At 36.1% G+C, this 24,304-nt stretch overlaps 1 protein-coding gene across 3 annotated transcripts in view; it reads right to left on the bottom strand.

Moving 5' to 3' along the window:
• LOC127834762 (transcription factor Dp-1-like) overlaps positions 1-17,884 on the bottom strand; it is a 40,882-nt gene extending 22,998 nt beyond the window's left edge. Inside the window, exons 1-5 of one of the 3 annotated variants that reach the window (XM_052360797.1) lie at positions 17,767-17,884; positions 5,301-5,422; positions 2,821-2,884; positions 2,291-2,385; positions 757-902 (exon numbers count right to left, since the gene is read on the bottom strand). In XM_052360797.1, the coding sequence (XP_052216757.1) occupies positions 757-902; positions 2,291-2,385; positions 2,821-2,884; positions 5,301-5,378 (383 nt within the window). In that variant the 5' untranslated portion in view covers positions 5,379-5,422; positions 17,767-17,884. Of the gene's footprint in view, positions 1-756; positions 903-2,290; positions 2,386-2,820; positions 2,885-5,300; positions 5,423-17,471; positions 17,699-17,745 lie in introns of those variants that run through there. The other 2 variants (XM_052360796.1, XM_052360795.1) reach the window with 2 other exon arrangements.
• Positions 17,885-24,304: the final 6,420 nt, after the last annotated feature.

Here is a 24,304-nt window from a genome sequence, read left to right as displayed (position 1 = left end):
ATGTGTTATGATTACGTAGATTTTAATGAGAATTTATTGTTTTTACAGATGAACATAGTAAAATGATAGAAATAATAAAAGTTTTGAAATTAACATGTTTTGTTTTTTAAGTCGATATTGTTTGCACAAACTTATACCCTGATTTTCCAAACTTCTCCCTATTTTTAAAGCCTAGGGTAGTCTCCGCCTTGTTGTAAGATATATCTAGTTACTTTCACAGATGTACAGTGACCCAAAATGGATGGGAAGAATTTGTGATCATTTACGCAGTTGACATTCCGTTAACATCAACATTTAAGTTGTTTGGACTTCCATCATTTTTGAGTGGGACTTCCATAAGTAAAGGGCAGGAAGTCAGGACTTCCAAAATTTATTTCTTAGTGCAAGCCCTGCTTTGGGGGCATAAAAATAAAGACATTGTAAGGCTCGGTGAGCAGTTTCAATCCTACCCAATTTTTTAGCAGTTGAATTTCTTATCAATAAACATCATATACACATCTTTTCAATGAATTTTATAAACACATCCTTTTAATAAATCTAAAAAAAGCAGTGACAAACAAAAAGTAGGACTTGATGGGTCATGGTAGACTCAAGTATACTTCTAAGCACCAAGGGTACGGATAATATACTAAAAGGTAAACCGGAGTATGGCCATGTGCCTTTGAGCAAATTTTCTGCACCCAGGGTACATTGAACTAAACTTTTAAGTAGTACCTAAGCCTACAACTACCAATTGAGCCAAAATAGGAGACTTACCCTTCAGAGTACTCGTGCTCAATGATAATGTCGCTCTGTCGTTTGCGGTTCTGGTACACTGGGGTGTGAGGGCTGGAGGCGGCTGTGATCATGTGTGGAGACCCTGGCATGTACTGCTGCTGCTGCTGTTGAGTTGTGAGAACACTCTGTAAGATAACAGAGGACAATTGTTACCTCACAATAGGTTACAGAGTGATGTAACCTCACAAAAGATTGCAGAGCCATGTTACCTCACAATAGGTTACAGAGTGATGTAACCCCACAAAAGGTTGCAGAGCCGTGTAACCTCACAAAAGGTTACAGAGTGATGTAACCTCACAAAAGATTGCAGAGCCATGTTACCTCACAAAAGGTAACAGAGTGATGTAACCCCACAAAAGGTTGCAGAGCCATGTAACCTCACAAAAGGTTACACAGTGATGTAACCCCACAAAAGGTTGCAGAGCCATGTAACCTCACAAAAGGTTACAGAGTGATGTAACCAACAAAACGTTGCACAGCAATGTAACCTCACAAAAGGTTACAGAGTGATGTAACCCCACAACAGGTTGCAGAGCCATGTAACCTCACAAAAGGTTAGAGTGTTGATCAGGGATTTAAAAAGAATTTATATAACAGTCAAATGACCCAAGGCTTGACATTTTCAGGGGTTACAAAAGGTTACAGAGTAAAGATCAGGGATTTCAAAAAAATTGTAAACCAGGAGTCAAATGATCCTGTGCTTTTATGGGGGTCAAAGAAACAAAGTCAGGATTTATAGTCTTTCTGCATATATGTTCATTATGCAAATAATGTTTAAATAATCACCAATTAAGTAACAAAACAACAACATAAATTGTATGACTTTAAATATATTTTGTACACTTCTTGATATTGTTTGCATCAAAATGATGCAAAAGCAGATTATTTGAAGGTGTTTAAAGTGCAGTCTGCACAGGCTAATCAGAGAGTACATTTTCAGCTTATATTGAATCTTTCCATTAATGGAAGTCACTGCCTAACGAAAATCCAATTAAGGGAGAAAGTTTACTCCCTGATTAGCCTGTGCTGACTACACAGGCTTATCTGGGATGACACTAAGCTAAAGCATTAAGCCCAGTTTACCCAGATCAAGACTCATATGATTTTGATAACGAGTCAAGAAGAAACTAACAATTGTGTCTTGTTCTGAGAAAACTGGGCTTAATTCATGTGCGTAAAGTGTCGTCCCAGATTAGCCTGTGCAGTCCGCACAGGCTAATCAGGGATGACACTTTCCGCTTTAATGGTATTTTTAGTTTCAAGGAAGTCCCTCCTTACCGAAAATCAAGTTTAGGCGGAAAGTTTTGTCCCTGATCAGCCTGTGTGGACTGCACAGGCTAATCTGGGACGACACTTTACGCACATGAATTAAGCCAAGTTTTCTCAGAACAAGACACAATTATTAAGAGAACTACCCATATCATTCTATTTGAAAAACTATTGTTCCTAGCTTAGTTATGCCAAACAATGATCTCTGTTCACATCAACAAATAAAGTATGCCCCTTTCTTTACCTGCGTATGTATGACCCTTGGAGTGTATTCTGTGGCTCTGTACGGGGATGATTTGTGTGGAGACATTGGAACAGTCACAATCATTGTCTGCATGCCTGTACATAAAAATATTGATGTTCAAAGTTCTTTGACAGAAATTACAAAATTATAGTCCCAAAGTTGCCAAAATTCTAGATTAAATATTAAGCAAAGAGTTGGCTTGCGTATGATTCTACCAGAGTTGTATGCATGTTATTTGTCTCAAGCACAAAGTTTTACCATTTTGGTTGAAAAACAATCTTTTTTTATAAGTTTGTCACTTGCGTCTCAAAATTTTAAGTACATGTTTCAAAGTTTGCATGAGCTGCCAGACATTGGTCCCACATTTTCTGATACCTTGCTAGTAGAACATTGAATTCTTCATTGTTCCTGTTTGGTTTGTATTGCACATTTATCATTTTAAGTCTAAATTTATGTAAGCAGAATGGTATTGTGTTAACAAGAATCAAATTAATGATACATTAATTTTGTATAACAATTCTATATTTTACCTGTTCTATTGGATGATGGTCCAGACAATCCTGACAATTCACCATTAGCATCCATTATACCATGCTGGAAAAAAATGTGTACTGTACGTAGGCAACTTGATATAGTTTTGTGGCCTTAAAAATATTCTAACAGCCAAGTACCCTGCGTGGTAAAAATGACACCGACACATTTCAAATGAATTAACCACCGAAATCCCAGACTTAACTTGGCTTAAACTTGTCTCACATTGACACACAATAAATACTGTAATTTCAACGGCTGAATAACCTTAATCAGAAAATCAAGTGTTGCTGCTAAATTGATTTAGCGGTTAAGCCACAGCAGTGCAGCTCCACTTAAACTGCTTTGGGAAAAGCCTGATGTATCATTTATTAGAACAAAATCATATTATTGAAGTGATATACTTTGTTGGATGTAATAATCATTAGTAAAAGACACTTCTATTTTCTGTTTTTTCCAATGGGGATTTTTTTTTTTGCTTTGGGAATGGGTCTGTTTAACAGACCCTTAGATACACCAGGAAATGGCCAGCATATATAGTTGAATGACCTCTTGTTTTATTGCGATCCAGACATTTCATGATCACTAGAAATGGATGGCGCTAACCATGGCATTATGTATTTGACCTGTTCAGTATGTGAAATGTGAACGAAATAAGACAAATAAAGATTAAGGAAACTGTTTTGGATCAATAGCTCTGAATAAGCTTAGATAATGATGTACTACATGTAGAAAGTTACAGTGCTATGAATAAGGCAAGGCAAACAAGTACATTTTGCAATATTTGTATTTAAAACTTAAAATATAAGGAAATCATGGTCTTTTAAAAACTTTAAGCTATAAACTGAGTATTAATCCCAAAAATATATCTACATGAGCAAAATATATAATGCAGCATTTAACTTTTACTCAAATCAAAATACTGCAAAATATTTTTTTCTACTCAGAAGGTTTTTACCTTATATAACAGACGCCGAATATCGGCATCTTCCCCAAGCAATCTAGGCTACTTTTTTACCCTTTCCGGACCGAAAAATTCCCCAAGCGGAAGCTTTTCCCTCCATAAAACAGTTCAAAACGATTGAATTTTACAACAAATTCGCTGGAAATCGTACAAAACACCGTTTGGTACCCGTCCAATTATGGTTCCCAAACGTACACGCTGTTCTGTACTGCATAAATGCTAAGACAATGATTACCTCCCTTGGCCGATTTACAATAACTATCAACTCGTTTTACGTTAAATGTCACCAAAAAAGGCAAAATGTCGCATAACTGGCGAAATTACCGGGAAAAGCCCCCAAAAATTGCGAATAACGCGGTTATTTCAGCTTTCTTCACAAAAGTAAGTCCACTGCAGCAGTCTGTTCCTGAACGGTCTGAAACTGTCACAGCCAGTCCCTGTCAAGGTTAACTCAGTCTGGCACAGCCGGCCACAGTTAGTCCCTGTCATAAAGTGATCACTTTGACAAAGTCAGTCATAGTCTGTCTGTGAAATTGTGTAATAACATGTAAATTAACCCTAAATATTGATGTATGAAGAAAATAACAGTCTTTTTTTTTTTAACCCAATTAACAGTAAAAGTAAGACCCTTAAAATTTTTCCCCTATAAAGGAAAAAACATGCGGGATTTTCCCCCAAAAGTGGAAAATCGTGAGTGAAATTTCACCAAAAGTGGAAAATCGCGCATGAAATTTCCCCAACCTAAGGGCTAAAGGCCCTTTCCCCTACAACCCAAAAAAAAACCTGCTACTACATTGAATATTTATCAACCAGACAGCACTTTCTTAACTGCCTATTATTCAGAACAACCGAAGAAGAGTGACACAACTAATATCTGTTTACAAGCTTTGGAAAGTGTTTCTTGGAAATAGAGATACAATCTTATAAACAATCTGGGCGCGTCTAATTTCAAGCCTGTTTAAAGACGCATTAATGCAACACATGATTAATGTCTGAATATGATTATGATGCTCTTAAGATTGATAAAGGATGACTGAGACTTGAAACCTCTTTTTTAACATCACTGTTTACTGCATTCATGACATCTATATTTTGTAAAAATGTACACTGTTTCGATTCATTATTTCTTTATCTAGGCCAAGTTAACACCTAGCAGGAAAAATTTATCGATAAATAACATACATAGTAAATTACCAGTGGCTAAAGCAGATTAGAATGGGGGACCCCCTTGCTTTTTTGCCCCACCCTGTTAAAATATGTGGCCAGTCTTGTTATGCCCCAGCCTTGGCTATTGAAATTTTGAAAGATTAACAAACAGTATCATTTGATATAAGCATAAAATTTCATTTAATAAATTTCATACCTCAGAGAAATAAGTGGAAACACAATAAGTCACTCAAAAATACAAAATTTACAATCCGACCTGTTTTCCCTACAAGTGTTATGTCTTGATTAATACCCACGAAAATAATGTTCTATTTAAAATTGATTTTTTTAACAGTTTTATTCAAATACCTCTTTTGCCATTGATTCTAATCCAGAAGTCTTGTAAAACTGAACAATTTCATGCTGAAGTTCTCCCCCTTGCTCCATCTTGACAGGTGTAGTGTGGATTATCTTAATAGGACTAGACTGTCCTGAAATAAATATGAGTAGTGTTCTGAGAAAACTGGGCATAATGCATTTACGAAAAGTGTCGTTCCAGATAAGCCTGTGCAGTCCGCACAGGCTAATCAGGGACAACACTTTCCGCCTAAATTTGATTTTTGATAAGAAGAGACTTCATTTAAACAAAAAATGTCGTAAAAGCGGAAAGTGTTGTCCCTGATTAGCCTGTGCAGACTGCACAGGCTAATCTGGGGCAACACTTTATGCACAAGCATTATGCCCCCGTTTTCTCCGAACACGACACATATAACAACATACATCATGTAACTTCTAGTCTTCTACATAAATATCTTGAAAATACAAACAAGAGGGCCTGAAAGGCCCAAAGTCGCTCACCTGAGATAACAAGATATTATTGGGACAAATCTTCTGACCAAGTTTCACGAAGATCGGAAAATAAATGTGGCCTCTTTAGTGTTAACAAGATTTTACTATAGCCATATAAGCAAAAATGCCCCGCCCCCTGGCAGCCATGTTTTTCAACCAACCAGCATCATATTTTAACTCATCCAAGATATTATCGGGATGAATCTTCTGACCAAGTTTCATGAAGATCGGACAATAAATGTGGCCTCTAGAGTGTTAACAAGATTTTACTATAGCCATATAAGGAAAAATGCCCCGCCCCTTGGAAGCCAGGGTCTTCCCCAGGCCATTTAAGCGCCCCTTGCCGGGGCGCTTGAATTTCGAAATCAGAGTCCCCGGGGCGCTTGAAATTTTCCGATTAGTGTATTCTTCAGTAAAAGAAAGTGGAGATTGTCCAAAAAAATCAAGGTTTTCCTATCAGTGTATCAATATTCCCTGTTTTAAAAGAGCACTCGGTACCTACTTTCACAAGTAATCGCCATAAACACCACATGGGGTAATGGATAATCCACTGATAAGAGAATAGCATGACGCGCGTATCGATTATTCTAGCCACATTACACGGTCATTTAAATGCTGACAAGGATGTATCTGGTAACTTTCCAGTCGTCAAACTGTGAAGTTCATCGTCCAATCGGTTACGCTAATGCTTATGAGGGCGGGGTTAACTATCCACCATTATTTTTGATTGACGTCTGGCATGAAGTAAGAGTTTATCGCAGCTTGATTAGCAAGTAGTTGTACCATTTGAGTAATATAAAACCGGTAATTAGTACAGTACAGAACATTAAAGACGGTTTCGGGCATCATCATCACACCTTTTTACTGTAAACAAGTGTTACCTATGACTCATAATTAATACGAGAAATTAATTGCAAGTGGTAAACAATTAATTATTATAGCGGTTACAATTATGTGATAACAATTTATTTAATTCCAGTACATGTATATTTCAACATGTCCATTTATAGAACTGATTAACCTCGTTTTTCTGACATTTATTCGACACGTAATGCGCTTTTAACAAATTTTCGTTGAATTAATTACGCACACTTGTAAATGTTTCGTCCGATAATCGATAGTTAGAAGACTGATGACGTCAACCGGCCGTGATCCTCGTGGACAACGTGATTTTCATGCATAATTCCGTCAAAACATTTATTCGACTCGTAAAGTGTGTAAACAAATTATCGTTGAATTTATAACGCAACGGTTAATATTTGTTGAAATGTCAAATGGGAATAATTAAATTTGTAATCCGAAACCCATTACCGTAAGTCGATGTTAACGCGTTTTTAATCCGAAACACACTTCCGAATGTAAATGTTACCGCACCGTTAAATATTTTTGCTTCAAATTAGGAGTGCTAATTTATTTTGTGTCGAATCTTTTTCTCAATTAAAAAGAGCGCGAAAATTATGCAGCATGTACAACGTGGCGTCTATTGCATACAAATGGCGTGTATTGAGCGTTTTAACAAGCACACAACAGGTCAGGGGATTGACGCATATTCAGAGGCAATATTTCATCAAATCTATAAATAGTCACTTAAAAAATGGCAAGGTTTGTGTTAAAGAAATAACTGAAAGCTTTCATTGTAAATATTTACCAGAAAGAGATTGATAAAAACGGAATAAACGGGATTATTGGGTAATAAATAGAAACTTGAAAAATAGTAAGTATACAGTAATAGAGTCGGGTTGAAACGGATGTATTGGGGAATCGTTTGAGTCGGGATTTTACTATCTGTGCGGAAAAGTTTTAAAACAATTAAACAATATAAAAAATATATGTTTAAATGACTGGGGGATTTTTTTTGAAGAGTCATAGCGCACCAAATGACGTCTTTTGACGCTGTTTTTCTTTGAGTTATAACGCACCACAGAACGTGAATTGACACGTTAAATTAAAAAAAATCAACGTCGGGCGGGGACACCCCTCCCGAACCCACCCCCGGGGCGCCTGAACAAATTCCTGGGGAAGGCACTGGAAGCCATTTTTTTCAAGCAAAAATAATTATTTCCGAACTCATTCAAGATATCATTGGGACCAATCTTCTGACCAAATTTCATGAAGATTGGACAATAAATGTGGCCTCTTGATTGTCAACAAGGTTTTACTATAGCCATATTTAGCCATATAAGGAAAAATGCCCCGCCCCTGGTGGCCATGTTTTTAAAGCAACCAAAACCATTTTCGAACTCATCCAAGATATCATTGGGACAAATCTTCTGACCTAGTTTCATGATGATTGGAAAATAAGTGTGACCACTAGAGTGTTAACAAGTTTTTTTAAAGCCATATAAGGAAAATAGCCCCGCCCCTATGGTGGCCATTTTTTTCAACCAACCAGCATCATTTTTAAACTCGTCCAAGATATTATTGGGATGAATCTTCTGACCGAGTTTCAGGAAGATCGGACTATAAATGTAGCCTCTAGAGTGTTAACAAGATTTTACTATATCCTTATATAGCCATATAAGGAAAAATGCCCCGCCCCTTGGCGGCCATGTTATTCAAGCAAACGTAATCATTTTCAAACTCATCCAAGAGATCATTAAGACAAATCTTCTGACCGAATTTCATGAAGATTGGACAATAAATGTGGCCTCTAGAGAGTTACCAAGTCAAATGTTGACGCCGCACAACGGACAAAAAGCGATCACAAAAGCTCACCATGAGCACGTTGTGCTCAGGTGAGCTAAAAACACAGACCAAAGTAATCAACTCTGCTAAAAGTAATTCAGAGAGGTAATCGCATCGCAAAAAAAGATGGCGATTTCCATGCCGAAACAGGTATTTTTCGCTGCTAAAACTATATTCCCTTTATTACTCGCAACAATGTATTAATTGTTTAAATGCTGCTCACTCCCCAGCCATATCAGCAAGAAAGTGGTAAGCCTTTATTTCTCATTTATATTCGCTCTTTATCACGTTTCTTACTGCCAGGGGTGTGATTGAGGCAAAGTCAGAGGGGAGGAAAATTCTGTTGACTGATTTTGACTATGCGAATGGCGCGCATAACGCAATGACAAACATAAAAACAGACATTAAAATAAACAACTTTTTGAACTTCATAACAATATTTCTTTATAAAAACCTGTTAAACTTCACATTAAACATACTGAGGATGCAAAGTAAACAGTTAAGTAAGTATTTATTGTGATCAATAGCAGCAGTTTTTCAATATATTGAATGACAGTTAATAGACTAAATATAAACAAACACACTTGAGTGTTCTTCTGGTGTTAATGATGTATTAACTGAGTTAAATTAATATATTTAATTTGTTTACCTTTCAATATCTTGCATTTCACATCTTCACTCAGTTCAAAGCTATTTCAGATAACTGAACAGCGTGACAAACATAATAAAGCAGAATATGCATATGAATCTGATTATACACAGACCCACAGACATCAAATCATGTTTGTCTATTTCCATGTTCGAACGATACTCTCTAAATTGTTTTACTTCGCGAGTAGACTACACTCCAATTTGCAAACACTGGTTTCCGTGACACAAATTCAGTGGGCACATTTCTTAACAAAATATGTGTTGCTTGTATCTAAAACGTAGTCTTTTTTCTGACAAACACATTTCATTATTCCTATCAGACTAGGTGATGTCAGTCGTTTATTCGATTGCTATTTGTTATTTCAATAATCTTAATTTTCTCTTCACAACGGCGCCATTAGCAAACAAATCACAGAGCGCATTTTAAGAACACGATTTTAATTGGAAGATTGGGAAACAACAGCCAATTATATGGCTCGTTTTAAAAATGCTTAGGCAGAATCTACCAGTGTAAGATGCGGAGAAATTTCGCGGGCCGCGGATATTTTGGGCCGCTTATGAAATAGGTCCGCGGAATCGGTGGTAGCCCCTCTCCCCCACATTTTTTAAAACGAATTTACGCAAATCTCAGAAGTGACATCCGGGACAACCCGATCCGCGGAAATCCACGGATCCGCGGAAAAATCACACCCCTGACTGCAAATTTTCTTAGTCGGAGCTGTAATTTTTAGACCTGCTAAGAAATTTTGCCATAAAAAAAAAGATTGTCTAATAGTTGTTATATCTCAATTTTAACAAGAGCACCGCCTTGCGGGTGCAGACATCTCATCTATTTTCTTTTTAAAGGTGAAGGGACTCTCATTTTCAATCACAAAAGAGGGAGGGGTGGAGTGAAGAGGGGTGTTTAGCATGGGAATGTGGACATTTATTACATTATTTTCCAAAAATGCGGGGGGGGGGGGGGGGGAGGTTTAACCATATAAAAAAAAAAGAAATTTGGGGTGGAGGTGGGTTGGTGGGGGGTATAGTGTGAGGGTGTGGTGGTCCTTTGTGAGATGATCTTAAAAAAAAAAAAAAAAAAAAATTGGTGGGGGGGGGGGGATTCGGGTGGGGGGAGGGTGGGGGGTGGGGGGATTCTTGGGTGCGATGGTTGGACGGTATTTCAAACATAAAATAATAACAAGGGACAAAATTGTCACAAAACCAGGTTTTCATTGTGAAAAAAAATCTGATAAAGGGAGAAAACTAAAACTGAACTTTTGAAATGAACAAACAAAATTAACCCCCTTTGTAAGTTTGTTTTTAAAAAAATCTATTTTTAGTTGTGGCGACCTTGACATTGGAGATATTGACATGATTCTTTCGTGCCACACACCGTCCCATGATGGTGAACAAATGTGCCAAATGATTTTAAAATCTCACAATGAAAGACATAGTTATGGCCAGGACAAGCTCATTTATGGCCATTTTTGACCTTTGAACTCAAAGTGTGACCTTGACCTTGGAGATATCCACGTAATTATTTCCCGCGACACACCGTCCAATGATGGTGAACAAATGTGCCAAATGATTTTAAAATCTGACAATTAACGACATAGTTATGGCCCGGACAAGCTTGTTACGCCCGCCCGCCAGCCAGCCCGCCCGCATTCGCCAATCTAATAACCAGTTTTTTCCTTCGGAATATATATAGAGTATAGTATAGATAGAGATACTATAGTGGAGGACATAAAAATTGGGGGGGGGGGGGGGGGGGTATAGTGTGAGGGCGTGGTGGTCATTTGTGGGATGATCTTAAAAAACAAAAAACAAGGGCTGTTTGTAAAACATGCATGCCCCCCATACGGACTGTCCGTTGTAGTGGCAGCCATCATGTGAATACGTTTTTTGTCACTGTGACCTTGACCTTTGACTAAGTGACCTGAAAATCAATAGGGGTCATCTGCGAATGACGATCAATGTACCTATGAAGTGTCATGATCATAGGCAAAAGCGTTCTTGAGTTGTCATCCGAAAATCATTTTACTATTACCGGTCACCGTGACCTTGACCTTTGACCTTGTGGCCTCAAAATCAATAGGGGTCATCTGTGAGTCATGATCAATCTACCTGTGAAGTTTCATGATCCGAGGCATATGCGTTCTTGAGTTATCATCCGAAAACCATTTTACTATTTCGGGTCACCGTGACCTTGACCTTTGACCTAGTGACCTCAAAATCAATAGGGATCATCTGCGAGTCATGATCAATCTACCCATGAAGTTTCATGATCCTAGGCGTATGCATTCTTGAGTTATTATCCAGAAACCATTTTACTATTTCGGGTCACCGTGACCTTGACCTTTGATCTCAAAATCAATAGGGGTCATCTGCGAGTCATGATCAATCTACCCATGAAGTTTCATGATCCTAGGCTTATGCGTTCTTGAGTTATCATTCAAAAATCATTTTACTATATCGGGTCACCGTGACCTTGACCTTTGACCTAGTGACCTCAAAATCAATAGGGGTCATCTGCGAGTCATGATCAATGTACCTATGAAGTGTCATGATCATAGGCCCAAGCGTTCTTGAGTTATCGTCTGACAACCACCTGGTGGACGGACAGACTGACAGACCGACCGACATGAGCAAAGCAATATACCCCCTCTTCTTCGAAGGGGGGCATAAAAAAAGGGGGGGGATTCAGGGGAGGGGGGGGGCACGGGGGACAGTTTGGGTGGAGTCTATTGTGGTATGTCAGGTAAGAGTAGTTTTGTCAAAGTATCAATCAAATCTAATCATAAATAAAGAAGTTATGGCAATTTTAGCAAAATGTAATAATTTGACCTTGAGAGTCAAGGTCATTCAAGGTCAAGGTAAAATTCAACTTGCCAGGCACAGTAACCTCATGTTAGCATGAAAGTATTTGAAGTTTGAAAGCAATAGCCTTGATAGTTAAGAAGTAAAAGGGATCGAAACACAAAATTTAACCATATATTCAAATTACTAAGTCAAAAAAGGGCCATAATTCCGTAAAAATGACAACCAGAGTTATGCAACTTGTCCTTTTACTGTACCCTTATGATAGTTTGCGAGTGTTCCAAGTATGAAAGCAATATCTATGATACTTTAGGGGTAAAGTGGACCAAAACACAAAACTTAACCAAATTTTCAATTTTCTAAGTATAAAGGGCCCATAATTCCGTCCAAATGCCAGTCAGAGTTACATAACTTTGCCTGCACAGTCCCCTTATGATAGTTAATAAGTGTTGCAAGTATGAAAGCAATAGCTTTGATACTGTAGGAATAAAGTGGACCTAAACACAAAACTTAATCAAATTTTCAATTTTCTAAGTATAACAAGGGACAAAATTGTCACAAAACCAGGTTTTCATTGTGAAAAAAAAATCTGATAAAGAGAGAAAACTCAAACTGAACTTTTGAAATGAACAAAAAAAATTAACCCCCTTTGTAAGTTTTTTTGTTTCTTTTAAATCTATTTTTAGTCGTGGCGACCTTGACATTGGAGATATTGACGTGATTCTTTCGTGGGACACACCGTCCCATGATGGTGAACAAATGTGCCAAATGATTTTAAAATCTCACAATGAATGACATAGTTATGGCCAGGACAAGCTCATTTATGGCCATTTTTGACCTTTGAACTCAAAGTGTGACCTTGACCTTGGAGATATCGACGTAATTATTTCGCGCGACACACCGTCCAATGATGGTGAACAAATGTGCCAAATGATTTTAAAATCTGACGATGAACGACATAGTTATGGCTCGGACAAGCTCATTTATGGCCATTTTTGACCTTTGAACTCAAAGTGTGACCTTGACCTTGGAGATATCGACGTAATTATTTCGCGCGACACACCGTCCAATGATGGTGAACAAATGTGCCAAATGATTTTAAAATCTGACAATGAATGACATAGTTATGGCCCGGACAAGCTTATTCCGCCAGCCCGCCAGCCAGCCCGCCCGCATTCGCCAATCTAATAACCAGTTTTTTCCTTCGGAAAACCTGGTTAAAAAGGGCCCATAATTCTGTCAAAATGCTAGTCAGAGTTACATTACTTTGCCTGCACAGTCCCCTTATGATAGTCAGTAAGTGTTGCAAGTATGAAAGCAATAGCTTTGATACTTACAGAATAAAATGGACCTACACACAAAACTTAACCAAAATTTTCAATTTTCTAAGTATAAAAAGGGCACATAATTCTGTATACCGTATACGTGCGCTTATAAGACGCCCTCGCTTATAAGACGCACCCCGACGTCGGACTTTATAATGGGTGGATTTGAGACTGACCCGCGTGTAAGACGCAGTCAAATTTTGCCGTATTCATCGGCCGGAAAATGGCCGAAAAATGGCAGAATGTGAAAGAAAATCATCAATTAGTAAAACATTGAGAATTTTTCAAACTCGCGCTGCATACAATTAGTAATTCATGCAAGTCTGAAAAATAAAACAATCAAACAACAAAGTAAATAATATTTGTTTATTTTATGATATATTAGTGGGTTTTAATTTATTTTCAAGTATTATTCATGCAATAAAAATAATTATCAAATTGACAAAATTTCTAACAATTGCGTATTAATCATTTGCCCTAACAATTGCAAACATATTACGTTCGTAATATCAATGCACAAGCAAAATTGATCGTGTCAGTCATCTTAATTGTATTGTTTGACAGGTATTGAAATCTGATAGGCAGATATTTTGAAAGCGTTTAGTTTTATTACCTAGATTATGCAAATTTTACGCCCATTGTCTATCAACAATAGGTAACGCCTACTTTCATAAAATTAGCCAATCGCGTGATAGAGTGATAGATTCCGAAGCGCAGATCGAAATCACGTGTCAAGAAGAAAGCCATATGCGGATAATTGCATGCGGTCGCTCTTTGCTCCCGTCGTTGTTGGCCCCTAATAAATAATGTGTCATCGGTATTAGTGGGTCGTCTGAATAAACGTGTTTATTTAACAATTGACAGTTGCAAACTCGTAACTTATTTCAGAGGATACCCTAATTGCCAACTATGTCTTAATTGAAAATTAACGCATGGAACAAAGACGATCGGGTGATACAAACTTGTCAAATAGCATTTGTAATCGGCAGCGTGTTTATTAAACAATTGACAGTTTCAAACTGAGAATTGATTTTGCTGTTGTTTTAAGCATGTTGGCATCGAGTTGCCGCTTACACACGTATACTATAATGGCCAATTTATATGGCATTTAACGACGTCGCGCGCAGACAATTAGGTGATAAAAACTTTTTAAGAATAATCACGGACAATATAACGTCTTACGCCCCAAAAATAACAAAATTCCAATTAAAAATAATAGACAACAAAATCAGTAACAATACATTTTATTACAAATAAATCGGTAACTGAACATAGCGTTCCGATACACGGTACGGGCCAATACAGACTTTAGAGAAAATGCAAATGGCTGCCGCGATGATTCAAAACAACTGACAAGTGTCCAACTTGGCTAGCATAAGCCCAGTAAACTCGATGTTTTGAATTTTTTTGTTTATTTTCACCAGTATCTCGCTTATAAGACGCGACCCCAACTGTAACTTATTAATTTAAGTCTCAAAAATGCGTCTTATAAGCGCACGTATACGGTAAATGCACGCCAGAGTTATCTAACTTTGCCTGCCCAGTCCCCCCATGATAGTAAGTAAGTGTACCAAGTTTGAATGCAATAGCATTGATACTTTCTGAGAAAAGTGGACCTAAACGCAAAACTTAACAAAAATTTTCTAAGTATAAAAAGGGCACATAATTCTGTCAAATTGCACGCCAGAGTTATCTAACTTTGCCTGCCCAGTCCTCTCATGATGGTTAGTAAGTGTACCAAGTTTGAATGCGATAGCATTGATACTTTCTGAGAAAAGTGGACCTAAACGCAAAACTTAACCGGACGCCAACGCCGACGCCAAGGTGATGACAATAGCTCATATTTTTTTTTCAAAAAATAGATGAGCTAATAAGATGACATCCATCAAAGTATATAACAACAATTTAATCGATTTTGCTATTCTACTTTGACTTATTATGAAAAGTTATATGAAAGAAGTTTTTCCCAACTCAGCGTACTTTTCACAGGAAAAAAAATGCCAAATACAAAAATTGCACTTTTCCCACAATGGCCAGGAAAAGGCCTGGATTTGTCAAAAGCTTTTCATTGATTTCTTACGCATAGTCTCACTTTTTCTGTGAAAATTTATGAAATACATTAGATTTGAAAAGATGGGCATAAGGGCCTTGCACCTTGATTTTACACTCTAGATCTTTCTTTACTTGTATGCATGTACAGTGTATATTGTTTTTCAAATTTTTTTCCAAAGGTTACAACAGCATCAAAAAGCATCAATGTGTGTTCCGATCCCTGTGAACCATGACGGCCATCTTTCGTTTGAGTTCAATGTCTTTAAATTGGAAATGAGGTCAACAATGTTAAAGTGCTAAACGACAATTTACCCGGGGATCTGTTGTTCAAGATTTTTTCACATGGAGTATGACTTTACGTCTTAGCAGCTCCAAATTAGCCCTACTTAGACAGTCAATCTTCTGTTATCTGTACCCATTCAGACAGTGGTATTGCTTTCTGATTTATATCCACTTTTGTTTTTTCCCTTGCCCATTTACATTTGTTTCTCAATAATTTTTCAATCTCCAAGATTTTAAGAGATTCCTTCATTTGTTCAATAATCTTCATTTTCGCTTCACAAAAGCACCATTTGCAAACAAATCAGCAAAATATAGGAAACACATTTTAAAAGACAGATTTTAATTGGGTGATCGGGAAACAACAGCCAATGACATTGCCCATTAAAAAAAATATGCTTGGGCAGAATCTACATGTACCAGTGTAATATGTGGAGAGACAGTGTTTTTTTATGGCAATTTCGGGGCCGATATTCAGCCCCATTCCCCTAAAAAAAAAATATAAATTTTCTTCCCATTTTGTAAATAAAAATCCCCTCTAGAAGTTAAAAAAAAAAAAACATTTTTTTTTTTTTTTTTTAAAGAACTGTCTCATAATCATGATAAATATATCTCAAATTAATTTCAAAAACAACTAACAAAGTATATAGCTATAATTTACATTATTTTGAATTATTATAAAGAGTTGTATTAAATAGTTTTTCCCAAATCAGTGGACTTTTCACATTAATTGCATTTTTCTCCCAAAATGGCAAAGAAACAGCCTGATGTATCTATTTTGTGTCAATATTTGTTGATAAAATCATTCCATTTGGTCCATTTTATTGATAAAAAATGCTCAAATTTGTCACTTTATCGATTTAAAAGATCCCAATTAGACTCAAAATGGCTAAGAAAACTGAGACTGTGCATGAAGGCTGAAAAAGCAGCAATAATTAGCATTTTATCGATATTAGTGCCATCAGAATATACTTTGTTTACTGTGCGAATTTACAGTGGATGGCGCAGAATAATGTTTAGGTATTGCACAATGCCGGAGAGTATACCTGTGTATTTTCAATATAACAAGTTTTTGCCATGTGGAATTTCATTCCGAGGGTGGTTGGACCTCTGCCTAAAAAACCTTAAAGAACCTCTGCCTAAAAAACCTAAAACGTATGAAGAGAAGCTTGAAGTACAGCAAAAATATGAAAAGGATAAGAGATAGTTTAGTAGATACAATGTAGTATAGTTTTCTTTTTATAAATGCACAATACATAGTGGATAAGTCTGTAAAGAAAGTTGAAACTTAGGTAAAATAACATTAAAATTGTCGGACCACTTGAAATCTCAGAGGACCAGAAATTTCTGAAAGCTGGTGGTCCTTTGGGTCAGTAATAAAAAAAGTAAGTGTCAAGCCCTGAATTGGTGACAGGTCGTAACACCTCAAGGATTTTTAACAAATATATGAGAATCGCGGATATGACACCCAGACAACCCAATCTGTGAAAAAATCACACCCCTGGCTATGTAAGGAATATTTTTATATAGATTTAATGAAATAAATATAAGATAAAATCAAGTTTTTGAAAAAAAAATGTTTTGGCTCAATAGATAATCCAAAAGCGACATCCCTGTTCATGTGGCACTGCCACTGGACCTGCCCAAAGTTCCTCTAAAAAGCCTGAGAGAAGACATAACTTTTTTATTTTGACAGAGGCATTTGTGAGGCCTCAGTGCTTTTAACAAACATGCAGATTTTAATTAAAAACTTACAAAAAGGGAAATGTATTTTGTTTAATTCTTTATTTTAACTGCATCATGTTAATATGACACTATCGCTTAACCGTTACTGAAAAACCACGCTAAATTTATAAATATTGAAATGAAATTTTGTGATGCGAATAAAAACAATTACCATCATCCCAAAGACTGGCAAGAGTTGTGTTGGATTTGGCCATATTAATGGCTTAACGAATGCTCCACATCAATACTTATTAATGACTTATGCATATGAACATTTTACACCGGTTTTAAAACTGAAAGTATGAAAGGATCACAAGAATTTGGAAACAAAATGGCGTCTACGAATTTCCCATGGTCCCAAGAACAAAGGCAACAGGTTAATTTCCGGTGGATTTTACTGTTACAATATAAGAACATTTATTGCATAACAAGTAAAAAAATATTACATGAACAATATTTTTATGCACCGTAGTTATTGCATGATTTGCATTTAATACTATTGCATTTTTTAGAAAAACAATAACAAAACAAGCTTGGCGGCGTCCGTCATTACTTGATTTTCATTGGTTGATAACTCGATACATGCGCACGCGTAGTCATAAACTAAACGTTTGGCTACACGCTACTGAATATCGCAGGTGGAAGTAACGTACCCTGGATAAAATATGGGCCCAGGAGCCAAATATATTCAAATAAATATATACAATCAGGTTGAATGAGAGAAAAATTGACAAAGAGCTATGAAAAAATCCCCACCCTCTGATATTGGACTAATTAATGATTTTATATATATATTTGAATATATTGGGCTCCTGGGCCCATATACTATCCAGGGTACGTTACTTCCACATGTGCTGAATATGACTATAGTAGTAAAACATATTATTTAAATAATGAAAACATCAAAAGGTGCGTCGTTCCAAACTTATAGTAAACGCCGTGAATGTTTTTTTTTATCGGAACTTCAGACATTATAATGTCACGTTTATAGTCCAATTCTTTGCTGGAGCATTTATCATCTATTGTGAAAAATATAGCCCCTAGTAATTCGTTAACAAATGATGTTACTCCATTTGACGTAAAGCACTGCGGGGAATAACGTGATCACAAAAGTACATCGTACGCACAAAATGGCGGAAAAAGCTCTCGCGTAATGACGAAAATCAAGGTATTCTCATATTTTATAATATCAAAATAAATTATAACTATGCGCAAAGTACCCGCTTAGTCGCCTTATGTACTATGATAATTGTCGTTTTTATTAGATTTCTGTAGTTTTCTCAAACATTCAGGAACAATAAACAATGAAAATTGTACATCGTCTGAACATACTTTATTTTGACATGTTTGCTATTCAAGACGACAAACAACGAAATAAATACAACATTTTTTGCTTGATAAAATGCTTAGAATATTTCGTACACGGTTTTGCACGTTGTTTAAGCTTTTTTAGATCTGTGGCGAGGAATTTGGAAAATAGAACATCGTCTGAACGTTTTTTGTTTGAGTACATCGTCTTAACGGTTTTGATTACATCATCTGAACTGCTTCTGTTTTTACTTTTGATGCGATGTTTGTCATAATAAAATTGTAATAGCATCTGTGATCAGCCAAACGATTTTTCGTCCAAATGAGGTTCCGTTCTATGATCAGAAAACACAAAATCCTGTGTTATTTTAATAAATATACTGAATTGGATGGTCGAGTGATCTAAGTCGCAGGCTGTTTACTCCAGGGGTCAGTGGTTCGAGTCCTGCTGAGGCATACCTTTTTTCTTTTTCTTTTTAAATTTTATTAATGATTTTTTACTGGAGCTTTTTTATATCCAATGTTTATATTTATCAATAAAAAACATTTAATGACACACTTCAAAACATGCCAAAATCTGTGAAAAGGCCCCTTTAACCGACATTTCTGTGAAACACCGACTAGATTTGTTTGATAAACTTATTTAACCTATTCTTAATTACGGTAGCGAAGGGGGATTGTCAACGCCGATGCTATAGAAGGCATTCATATGCAATTTTGTAAAAAAATCTCTGGGGTGTTAAAAAATGCACTCAAAATGATTTTATTTACGGCGAACTTGAGCGCCTTAACTGTCAAACAAATAGATTTTATAGTATTATACAATATTGGGTTAAAATATTACACACTTATAGTAATAAACATGGGCGTCCGCACATAGGGGCAAATGGGGTCGGTGAGCGAAAAAGATAGTTGAATATGGAAAAATCTATACGTGATTCCTAAATCGAACAATTTGGATCAGAATGACCCCTGGTTAGTTTCACACGAACATCAACTCCCATTTACATGTTAACAAGTCATGGATGCTGTTATTGCACAATTTATTAACTCTCAAAACAATGTTTTAAACATTATTCATTCGTGCGAAATCGAGGGGAGAAGTCAATCAATTAACATTTATTCAGTCCCTGAATAGGAAGTGAAGGCGTCGTGGGTCTCTGCCGAATTTCTTTTTTTTAATAAACATATTCTTTTCGGTGTGGATCCGATCCCTGTGAACGCTCATCATGCATAATCCTGAGAGCCTGTCGTTGGACATGGTGGATCTCAGCCATGTCTTGACTCGTCTCAGCGTGCTAAATGATCGTTCCACCGTAAAAGTGGTGGCGGGCAGGGTTAGTAATATTATCATGCCTCACGCACGGCCGGAAACAAATCCGTTTTTGACCTAGTCAACAAAATCATACTCACTCTGTTTGATGGATTCCCTCTTGTTCATGTCGTACCATGACATTGCCTCTTGTTCAAAATTATCAATTTGATAAAATTCGTCGATGGTTCGGACTATATCTTTATATTCTGTTCGATTTAAAGTTTTGATTAGGTTCGGATGGAGTTGATATAACATGAACGCAGGCATATTAGATTCTAAAAATCGGCTCTCTAGAGATTGGATCAGTGAGTCCATACACGGAATATAAATCGTGCGTCGATAGTATTCTTCACTGGTTCCACCAACATTTGCTCCGTGTACTTGACGGCCACATTGCCGTGGTATTGTCATTGCAACACCAATATCTTTGGCTGTTTTTAATGTGGACCGAATATATCCTCCTCGAAAATCGAATCCGCATGTTCTAGATGATCGGTGAACATTGATATCAGATTATCGACGTGTTTTTGAGACCGATCATGTCTTATTGAACAGCCTGAAGTGCTTATGTGATGAGCTCTAAAATGGACGAACATTTGGCTATTATGTGGAGCGTAATCTCAAATGTCGCCGTTCCACTTGCCGTCCATAGCTGATGATCGGTCTTTCGTCCTTTCGTATTCTTTTCCTTTTGCGCTAATATTCTAACTGACGGCGTATTTCAATTAAATGGTAAGCGAAGAATCGTATGCTTTTTTACTTTGCAGTCCACCTTGTTTCGCTTAACAATGGTGTGTTCGGAACTAGCCGTCTTCTCTTAGGGCTCTCTCTGAAGTACTTAAAAGGATCTTTTCACGTTTTGGTAAGTTGAAAAAATTGAAAAAAGTTGTGTCAGATTCGCAAATTTTCGTTTTAGTTATTTTATTTTTGAGGAAACTGTAATACTGAACATTTACCATGCTCTAATATAGCGATTATATGCATCTTTTGACGATTTAAAAAACCTGAAAATTTTTAAGCGTTGCAATACGAAACGATTGAATAATTTAGAGAGTTCTGTTGTTGTCGTTTAATTTTGTGAAACTACGAAGATTGCGTACCGGTATATATAGTATAAAATACGTCTCCCATACATATTTGGCAGGATGGCCGAGCGGTCTAGTTGGTTTTTACTCCAGGACTCCAGGGGTCACTGGTTCGAGCCCTTCTGCGGGCTACTTTGTTTTCTTTTTTTTAATTTCATTCTTGATTTTTTTACTGGAGCTTTTTAGATCAAATGTTTACATTTATCAATATAATGCTATTTAATGACAAACTCCAAAACATGCCAAAATCTGTGAAAAGGCCCTTCAATGATTGCTTTCACAGTTCCTATGGTATTACGTACGTAAGAAACTGTATTTTGATTCTATATGAGAAAAGTCACTATGATCAAAGGAGAAAAAAGGTAAAACCCACTCCAATACAGTCAATTTATTAATTCCAAATCCTAACTCGTAACCTTCCATATATACCTCATGATGCACCATGATCTGGCCTTATTCTAAAAAATTTCTGCCAAAGGGGAAAAACAACCTTGATCCCTCTGGGATCATTCATTAAAATACCTTACATTGTTGAATGATTGCGAAAGATATCCTTACAAAATGTTGGTTCTCCCTACTACGTGATTTGCTTGGTTTTTACGATGCCTGGTATTTTCAGGATGTCGCTCAAGATACTATATTTCTAGATGCTATTAAACAAAGATTAACATATCATTTTATCGAAAATAGGCACCGTCGATTGGTAAACTTGAGTAGAGCTCTATTTTATAGAAATATAGCAAATTTTCAAATTCAACCATATTTAGTATTATGCAATTTGAAAAAGTACAGATTTAGCTTATCTAGGTGACGATTATCTTCTCATAGATTAAGAATAGAAAGTGGCAGATGGTCTTAACCCAATCCTACACCAGTTGAACAATGGACATGTATTGCATGTAACCGTCTTGAAGACGGATGTCATTTTGTGATTGAATGCATCTTATACACAGATTTAAGATGTAAATATATGTCTTCATATTTGAGACAGAACAGATATACAAAAATATAGAACTTATGATTTCCGATAGTGAATCTGTGTTAAGAAAACTTAGTGCCTTTGTTCATGCCGCATTTTTAGTTGCATTAACTAACATGTGTCTGTCCATTTGATAAAAATGTACCCATCAAACATATTCCATGCAAGTCGTCTATCTATTAATGCTGTCGACCTCTTTCACTAGCTAAAATATGTAAATTGCCTTTGTTGTTTTTTTGTTTTTTGTATGTAAATGAAATGTACATATATTGTATACGTTATCCAAATGTTAAGTACCGGTATATAGTGCTAAAATTATTTAAAAATCGAATTGAATGAGTATCTTTAAACTTTTTTTTATATGATGCATACTTTGCATGTCATCTACCATGTATTTTTTGCGAAAAAAACACGTTATTTGTTCTGTTATAACAATGTAGCATGTTCATTCTACATCTCATTTAATGCATTTTTCTATAATTGTTAATTTTTACTGAATACAATGCACTATGGTATTTGTATTCCTCACCTTCTCCTGTATTTTCAGTAGTTTTATGTTAGCTCTTATCATCGTCTCACTATGGTTTTGTGCGACGAGTAAATGCACGTATTATTAGATGCAAATAATGATTGATTGATATTATTTATGTATGTAGTATGTCTAATATTCAACAACCTCGCTTACTCATAATATAAGTCATCACCAGAAATATGTTCATATTATTATTTACGTAAAATCGTTAGTAACAAAGTGGGTGTGTAATTTTAAGTGTACGAACATAAAATGGTTAAAACTCGGGTGGCCGCCTTGGAACGGGCAACGGTTTTGAGAGTAAGCCGAACCTCGCTCTTTCTCCAGAATTAATTGGAAACCAAACGATTTGAATCAATTGAACACAGAAAATCTGAACATTAATGCCAAAACGTGAAGCGCGAATCGATTATGACACACGTGTTTTTAGTGTACTAGTGTTTTAAGTATCAACAATATATTTAAACGATTAAGGGATAGGTTTTAAAGTTATTAGTATACAAAGAAATATGTCCCATCTAAGATATATTTGAATCTACTACGTTTGCGATTTTTCTGTACCTATAACTTTGCTCGTAAGTAATGATTATCACCCAGCCTAATTCTTCTCTCTAATAATTTTTTTTTAGAAATGTTAGTATATTGCTACCAATTACGCTTCATTGTGTGTCCGGTAAAGGTCTTGGAAAATTGTTTGCCACAAACCATACACAATATAAATCTGAAAAAGATTTGAAATAAAATTGTGATACATCGTTTATTAAATTTACATTAAACCTCTGTTGTTGTTTTCTTTAGAAAAAAACACACACTATATTTCTATAATCTTTGAATCATAATTGGGACTAACACATCGCCATTGACCTCTATATTACCTCTATCACAGTTCTCTTATATCTTCTGCAATAAATTATTGTTGAAAGTTTCACAGAAATGTCCTAATCTAAAACGAGTATATATACCAAGAATCGTATTTTCAATTATGTATTTTTACACAGTTCTGACTTTTCATTCGTTAATAACAACCAATCGCGCCATCGACCGTGGCAACTCTTATCTTGGATCATACAAATTTTGACAAGGTTTCGATGCGAAACTTTCAATTTTATGCGGCAAGACTTGGTGTTATAAACATGGTAGGTGATGTTAATGTTTTAAATAGGACTGGATGAAATTTATTGAATGAACGTACACACATTACGTAATATTAAAGGTTGCAAACATATTAAACAGTTATTTTCAATAAATTATTATTGATATATCGCAGTAATATATTTGCCATTTTAAGATATATTTTCTCATTTAAAATTTCGTAAATATAATAACTGACACAAGTTATTAACATTAATACGATTGCGTAAAATGTGCGAATGAGTTTTGCTTTTTATATCGGAAAGTTTACTTCTAAGCACAAATCACATAAAAAACTGTCGGAGAAACCCTCAAATGAAAATATGTGTTGGAAATGAACACACGTTACTGTACATAATACAACGAAGTCTGTTACTCACTGCTTTTTGTTCTACCACGCCATGTGCGACATGACGTAACTTTGCGTTCGCGTTCAAACGTTATTTGCAATGAACCTTGATGTTCTGCATCGCTTTGCGCCTTCTGCTCCTTGCATAATTCACCTATCTGCCATAACCGCGCCATTTATGACCATTATAATACTGATTGCTGTAACGGCTTGGTTTCGGTATAAAAATACAATATCTTGTGTTAAAACGCAAATACTCACTTTAAACCGAGCAAAGTGGCTAGGAATTACTGTCAGTATTGTCAA

The sequence above is a fragment of the Dreissena polymorpha genome, chromosome 6 (assembly GCF_020536995.1).
Source record: "Dreissena polymorpha isolate Duluth1 chromosome 6, UMN_Dpol_1.0, whole genome shotgun sequence".
In the NCBI taxonomy this organism is placed as follows: domain Eukaryota; kingdom Metazoa; phylum Mollusca; class Bivalvia; order Myida; family Dreissenidae; genus Dreissena; species Dreissena polymorpha.
This window is presented reverse-complemented; position numbering and strand designations above follow the sequence as displayed.